Here is a 7,764-nt window from a genome sequence, read left to right as displayed (position 1 = left end):
AGAAAGAAAGAAAGAAAGAAAGAAAGAAAGGAAGGAAGGAAGGAAGGAAGGAAGGAAGGAAGGAAGGAAGGAAGGAAGGAAGGAAGAAAGGAAGGAAGAAAGAAAGGAAGAAAGAAAGAAGGTTTGGATTTGCTGTCAAGACATTGCATTGTCTTAACACCTGATTTTGCAGGTAAACTCTCAAAGAGAGCTTTTCAGACTTAATGAGGTTCATTTGCTTTGTTTATGTTAAAAGTGAAACTGTTCACACTAGCATTCGGTGATTAAGAAGCAAATTAAAGTGACTATAACAATAAACATTTACTTGGCTGGTGTTCCTGTGGAGGGGCCAGGAAGTAGGAGTCCTCTGATTCTTTTACTGTGCATCACCAGAACAGCAGGTAGGAGGCAGAGCAGTTAACATTTGTGGTTGTGCCCTTCATCCCAGGAATTAGCTAAGAAGGTGAAGCACATCTTATCATTCAGTTTCTATCATTTCAGCCTCAAGCAAAAATACTGAGTCCGAGAAGGTTTCTTGGACAAAAGATGACTTGATTCACAGACAGGCTTATCTCGGGATCGAAGACTTAGGGCTGGGGATGTACCTCAGTAGTAGAATACTTCCCAAGCACGCATGAGGCCCTGTTCAGTCCTCAGCACCAGAGAGAACGAGAATTACACACACACACATGTGTGTGTGTGTATGTGTGTGTGTGTAAATAAATCACCAAAAATGACAAACATCTCTGGGATGTGCACTCATAATTTCAAATCTTCTAGACAGATACCAAAGATCAAGTCACAAGGTTTGTTTTGAAAATGTTTTATAAGAAATGTCCCTATTTCTGTCCTCAAATCCCAGGATAAACTTGTCAGCCCCCACAGAATGCCTATTAGGCTGGTTTTGATAATGTTACATGTTGATTGGGTTAGAAGTTCAAATTTCCTTCAGTTCTGGCTGTTGAATCTTGTTTACTTCAAAAATAACTTACTAAAGTGTGATTGGCATGTACACCCACTTTTCTGATTGTGCATTAAATCTATTTGATTAAGTTGTAGATTAAATCTATAGATTAAATTAGATTTAGACTAATAGATTTAGTACACAATTAGCAGAGAAGCTCACAGATACTTACATTACTCTGAACATTTTTTACAAACTGAGTGAGTCAATAATGAGTCAAACAGATGCTTATGTGGTACCTAATTTTTGTAGGAATTTTCATAACTGAAGAGTTCCAAACCCCAGAGCTAGTGCGGCAGGTAATGCAAGCTAGAGATATGACCAGGTAAATAGCCACCTCAGGTTAGAAAAAAGGCGTTGGTTGACAACTACCAACTAATTTCTGAATTTCCAAAAGAGGCCAGAAACCCAAACTACATTGTAAAACTTCCCTAATTTTAAAATGATGGAAGGGCTGGAAAGATGGCGCAGTCAGCAAAGTGTTTCCCGCACTGGACCAGTTTTGTCCCCAGAACCTGCATTTAAAAGCAAGGTGCAGGAATGAGCAGCTGTTCTCCCAAGCACTGGGGAATCAGAGATAGAGGAGCCTTGCTGACCAGCAAGCTTCTGCCTCAGTGAGAGACGCTGTCTAAACAATTGAGGTAGAGAGCAATTGGGAAAAATACCTGCTATTGATCTCTGACGGGCATAAACATGCATGTGCGTGTTTATGCACAGGCATACACACTTGCACACATGCACACAGTAGTGGTACTTCTTCAGATGTTTTAAGAATCTATGACCAATCAGAACCAGTGGAACAGTTTCACTATCTCACAAAAACACGTTCCAGTTCTGTGCTAACCCCGACCACCTTCCACTTGAGCATCTCCCCCCACCCCAGCTCTGCACAGCAGGGCTTCTGTGGTCACAGCCATCATCATGCTTGTTGCCATTAAGGCAGACAGTTTCCTCCTGGTAGAGATTTGATTTGGTGGCGTCAGCAAATGAGGTTCCTGTCACTTTACAACGGGTCTTCTTTCAGGCCTGATGGAATCGGAACTGTGACTGTTGAAGAAAAAGAACGCTTTGAAGAAATCAAAGAGAGACTCCGAGTTCTGCTGGAAAATCAAATTACACATTTCAGGTAAGAATTTAGGTTTAGGGGCCTCCTGGGGTGAGAATGAAGCTACCCAAAAAGGCTTTGTTTCCCCAAAACTCTTAAGTCTATCAGAGACACATAAGATCATTAAAGCAAAATAGCTAGAGGAAGAGGAAGAAAACCAACCAGTTGGCTCCAGCTCTCATTTGCTACCTGACTTTGTGTTCTTTGTTTGTCTGGTGTTTGTTAAGGAAGAGTCTAAAATAGGCCAGGCTGTCCTCAAATTCTCTACGTAGCCAAGGGTTATCTTGAAGTCATAATACTACAAAGGCTACAACTTGAATACTGGGACTATAGGTGTTCACCAACACATACCAGGTTTCATGCTGTGCTAGGAATTGAACACAGGACTTCAGAAACGCTAAGAAAGGCATTCTACCAACCAAGGTGTAATTCCAGCTCTGGATTTCAAATTCAAGAGTGCATTTTAGTTGCTTAAAGAACAAAGCCTTCCTCATGTGTTCTGACTGATAATTCATGTCATATAAAAAGTTGAAGAATCTTTAAGGTTCCTAGATAAAACAGTTTTTTTTTAAATCCTACAATTTGAGTCAGAATGAATGGGGACAAAATTAATGGCATTCATAAATCATCCTTTCTCCCCTCCTACTAGCTGTACATAAAATAGTGGAAATTTAGGTGAGCCCTGTTGGGGCTTGGGATGGAAACTTGACATGCAGCAGCAGCAGCAGCAGCAGCAGCAGCAGCAGCAGCAGCAGCAGCAGCAGATCACACACTGGACCTTCACACTATGCAATCCACTTCTCCTGTAGAGCATATGGCATGTTTCTAATACTATAATGTTGGCTTCACACATAGACTCTGAGGCAGTAACTCCAAGAGAGCAAGTGTGATTCTAATGGTTCCCATAGACTAGTTACAGGCTTGGAGGCTGGAAAGGTACTCACTTTTGTTTTGAATCTATAAACAACTGTGTAAAATAGGTAACCTCCAGTTAAACAATGGGCAAAATGAGGCTGGGGGAGATTCCAGAAAGTGCTCCTGGCTGCCCACTGTAGACTGAGTTTAAGCAGCCCATCCCATTCTCTACACTTTTGAGAAGTGTTTTGAAGGGCTCTTGGCCACCAGAGCCATTGATGGCACCTGTAGCAGTAAGTGACATGCTTCTGACTGTGCTACTGGAATTCTCCTTATGGAATAAGATTTGATGATGGTTCTTTAACTGACCATACATTATAGCAAAATGTATCACCAATAGAGGAAAAGATCCAGTAACAGTGAAAAAAATCCTAAGCAAATTAGGCAGAGTCAGGAACTTATCCCAAATGCATGCCTGCTTTATGCTTCAACCCTTCAGGGATCTAAAGAAGTGTGTTTGCATTCCAGCTGGTTTAACTCCTGGTTTTCCATGCTGTCCCCTACTCTAACACATGAGGTCATGTTTTTGCTAACTAGTGTTTTCCCTCACAATGGAAATCCAAGCTGAGCTCTGTGTCACCACTCTCAATATTCTGTTCTGTTGCAGACATTTACAGAGTTCCTCTACAGTCATTATTCACACATATACATATATACGTTATATATACACATATATGGTGTGAACTAGGATTAGCATAACACAGTGTGACAAAATAAAAAGCATTTTCCATTCCTCGGTATAAGTTGCTATAGGAATCAAACTGCAGCATGCTTTCTGTGAAAATGTAATGGTGTGGGCAACCTGAAGCCTTGCATTTTTGTAGGTACTGCTTTCCATTTGGTCGACCTGAAGGTGCTTTGAAAGCTACTCTCTCACTCTTGGAACGGGTAAGAATGAACGTGAGACATGTAAAGGGACTTGCAAGTAATGACAATCAAACAGTACAGCTGGACGCCCTCGTCAGTAATTTTCCAAGGGTTTGTTTACCACTCATGAAGTACCAGAATATAAGTGAGGACACTGCCAATATTTTGGAAGTTTTATTTTCAGATTTCCAACTAGTTATATTCAAGTGTCACTCGGGGCCCTTCTCTGATGCCTCCAACAAGCTTTGTCACCCCAGCTGCTCTGTGGTTTTCTTTCTACCCACTGTTATCACATTAGTCAGCATTAATGGTTTTACACCTGAGGTCTTTGGAAAGCAGAAATGAGTAACGCATTGATTTAGAACTTAATAGGCCCCTTTCCTTCTGCTTGAAGGTTTTGATGAAAGATATTGTCACTCCAGTACCGCAAGAAGAGGTCAAAACTGTCATCCGTAAATGCCTAGAGCAGGCTGCTCTAGTCAACTACTCACGCCTATCTGAGTATGCCAAAATTGAAGGTAAGACTTCTATCTGTCACTTGTTTTGAATTTGGATTTTGATATGCCTCCCTGGGAAAATCTATCTCTTTTCTTAATGGACACCAGAAAACAGCGGTCCATCTGACTATGTTAGACTAAATATACTTCAACTGTGGAAAATGCCTTGGTCGTGGCCAACAAAATAGAAGAGATCTCAGAAGACAGCCTTTAGAGGAAAACCAACAATAAATGTGGGACGTTATGTAATTACCAGGATCCTTCTGAGAGTTTGTGTTGCCCTCAGATCTTTTCTCTGAGGATGATGTTAACCTATGAAAGAGCTGGGATGCACTATTACCTTCTTTAAATAGAGAAAAAGGAAGCTGTCTGCTGTCTGTTGCCAGTAGTATTGGAAGTAAAACAAGAGTTGAAGAATGCAATATTCAGGTTCTATTTAACTCTTTCTGATGCCTTGGAAGTCTTTTGTCTTTAGGGAACATTTCAAATTTGGTGACAGCGTAGTGTGGAGCCAGCTTCAGGGGCTCCAAGTTGACTCTGGACTTCTTTCTTGTTTCCAGGGATGTAGCAGGTGCATTGCTCCTGCCATCTCAAATGTCAGGGAAGCAGACATTGATGACTACATAATTAGAAGGCACTTTGAGTAAATTCAAGAAGCTATGGTTCTTTGGGACCTATTCACTCTCAAAGGCATTAATCACTTTTCATTGTTACCCCTGTTGGCTGCTATAGGGTGATTTGAAAACCACACCCAACCTGACCAGAGGTGTAAGTGTATTCATGTGGAAGTTCTGTGTGCAAGGCTTGATGTGTCCACACTCTGGAATCTCATGTTCTCTCACACACAAAACACATGACATCCAAATAAAGCAAGCAAAGGCACACTGTCCACCTTGGGCCATCAGTGAGGGGAACAGCTGACTAGCATACACACGCCATCACATATACTGCCAATGTCCTGTTTCCTTAGAAAATTAGCTGACAATCACGTTAAATTCCCAATGTTCTGTACATTACATGTCTTCCTCCCCTCTTGATTTTGTCTGTGTGACAATGCAAATTGTGTACCAGTGGTAATGAGTTCATTGTTATGCATCGAGGGAGAAACACTTAAGAATTGGGCACTAGAAGGGTGTTTACCAACTCTAGATTTGGTAATAAGTGACAAAAAGAGAGGAACGAGAAGATCAATGATTAAAGGGCTTTATTAACAAATAATTGTTCCAGCATTCCCAGCCCAGGACATAATGGTTGGTTGGATTGGGTAAAGTCAACCATGTAATTACTAATCCGAAAGCCAGAGATGGGATAGGATCAAGAAATGAAATGTTCAGTTTCCACAACTGCTGCCTCATGGGTCTTGGTCCAGCTATTACTAGTCTTTTGGTAAGATCTGCTCTCTTCTTTCAGATAAGTAAATTTAAAAAATAAAAACAAAAAACAAAAAAGTTTGCGATCTGTAAGTAAAAATGCATTCATTTCTGAAGTAGATCAGCTGGTCTGTAGTCTCCTTCTGTGCCTCAATTCTTCTTGGTCGTGTTAATTATCTTTTGCACTGTGACTTTTAGGTCTGGGGATTCTTTGAAGAAACCAATCTTTTTATTCCAACTCTCTTTTCAGAGAAGTACCTCATTCCACACTACTTGCTCTCTTCTGCTTTTCTCCTTCCTTGTCCGTGATTGGCTCAGCCACTTTTTGACACAACCTCTGCAAAAGTGGCTGAGACGCCAATTTCAAAGCATGCTGGGATTGTTAATTCAGACAACCCCACATTCTCTGGCTGCATGTGTCAGGTTTTCTTCCATGAACATAGTCCACTGTAGGCTGGGATATTGCAGCTTCAAAGATATTACTACCAGACAGCTTTCTTTGAAAAAGGCTCAGGTCCTACCCTCAGAAAAGAAATGCTTTTTTGTTTGTTTTTTGTTTTTGTTTCTTTGTTTGTTTGTTTGTTTGTTTTTACACTTGAGCCTCTCTGAACATTATCCATCTGAGAATTTTGGAAAGAAGTTGTAGTAATATTGCTGGGAGACTATGTTTATGAAGAAATACCTCAAGAGCCTTAGATACTAAAGTCTGAAATCCTTAGTATCTTGGAGCCTTAAACCAATGGAATTCTGTTTCTCTCTACCCATGATGTTTTTTGGTCATTGTATTCTTGCCAACAACTCTAAAGAGATGTGTAAAATCATGGTCACAATCTCTCTCGTGGCTCATGGCATGCTGAATGGTTAATCCAGTAGTTCCCAAATTTCAAAATTCCTTTTTCTTTTATCCTGTGTTTACCCCAAAATACTCTGTGGCTATTTTCCCTTGGGCTAATGTAACGTTTTCCTCTAACCTATGACCTTGAACCTCTTTACCTCTGACCTAAGCCTCTTGCATGCCCAAATCCTCTTTTGTAGGGAAAAAGAGAGAAATGTATGAGCATCCTGTCTTCTGCTTGGCCTCCCAAGTGATGGATTTAACCATTCGTGAGTACCCACCCCCTCCTCGCCATGCTGGCTTCACTCTCTCTGTTCCATTATTTCAAGAAATTCAGATCCAAACCAACTCACTCTCCTTGCTTCAAGTTTTTTAGCATTGGCTTGTCTGTTGGTTCTGTCTGTGAAACCCAGTGTGAGAAGTCCAGTCACTTTGTATCAGCCTAAAACAGGTTAGACAATTAAGCCATTTGTTTGTGATAAACTCAGATTTGTCTGTAAGTTTTTTCAGTTACCCTGTCTGTGACCTGAATGCATTTTTACTTTGCTTGTGTGTAACCCTAATTTGTAAAGTACTTGTCACTGGTACACAATCAAAAGGTGTCAGCTAAGCTGGGGAGCGATGTACTAGGTGTCAGAAAAAGGACATTTGAGGCAAAGTCATGCCTTCTTTATCCATGTTTAACATGTCAAACTATAATGGGTATGAGATCATGCAAGGTGGTCCATACTCTGAAAGCTAGTTCTTCTATGCTTCCTATCTATTCTCTCTCAAGCTGGGAAGTTTTCCTCCTTCTCTCTGAAGAGCTGTATTTGCCCTTGTCCTCAAAGCTCTGCTAGAACACATGACTTAATTGTCATTCGAAGAGTTTGTGTATGTTTCATAGCTTGATTTCACATTAAACTTAATTTACTAATTTTCTATTTGTGCAGCCTTTTCCACATCTGTGAAGGAGCCCTTTTTTTGCTGGCCCCCAAACTTTGGGGCGGTGGGAAGCCAAGGGCAAGCTTTTCTGTCTGATATCATGTATCACGCATAAGTGGGGGGCATTTTGGTCCACTTGCTCATTAATCTTGCATATGTGTTCTTGTTTCTCCTTCTCTTCTCTCCTTGTTGTGCTCTCTCTTTCAAATAGAGAATCAAAAGGATGCAGGTGAACTGATTGTATATGCCTTATCAATTACCAGGACTGTTGAGTTATATTCAGTTGTTTTTTTGTTTTGTTTTGTTTT

The 7,764-nt window shown here is 40.7% G+C and overlaps 1 protein-coding gene across 25 annotated transcripts in view; it reads left to right on the top strand.

Annotated features, from left to right (window-relative positions):
* The window catches only part of Cadps (calcium dependent secretion activator), a 442,533-nt gene that overhangs the window by 322,153 nt on the left and 112,616 nt on the right, over positions 1-7,764 (top strand). For 9 of the 25 annotated variants that reach the window (XM_029468964.1, XM_029468977.1, XM_029468975.1 and 6 more), the window contains 5 exons: positions 1,968-2,069; positions 3,788-3,851; positions 4,225-4,348; positions 6,733-6,801; positions 7,668-7,685. In XM_029468964.1, coding sequence (XP_029324824.1) covers positions 1,968-2,069; positions 3,788-3,851; positions 4,225-4,348; positions 6,733-6,801; positions 7,668-7,685 — 377 coding nt within the window. The remainder of the gene's footprint in view (positions 1-1,967; positions 2,070-3,787; positions 3,852-4,224; positions 4,349-6,732; positions 6,802-7,667; positions 7,686-7,764) is intronic. The other 16 variants (XM_021182627.2, XM_021182629.2, XM_029468980.1 and 13 more) reach the window with 3 other exon arrangements.

The sequence above is a fragment of the Mus caroli genome, chromosome 14 (assembly GCF_900094665.2).
Source record: "Mus caroli chromosome 14, CAROLI_EIJ_v1.1, whole genome shotgun sequence".
Taxonomy (NCBI): Eukaryota; Metazoa; Chordata; class Mammalia; order Rodentia; family Muridae; genus Mus; species Mus caroli.
Note: the sequence above shows the minus strand (reverse complement) of the source record. Positions and strands in the feature narration are given on the sequence as shown.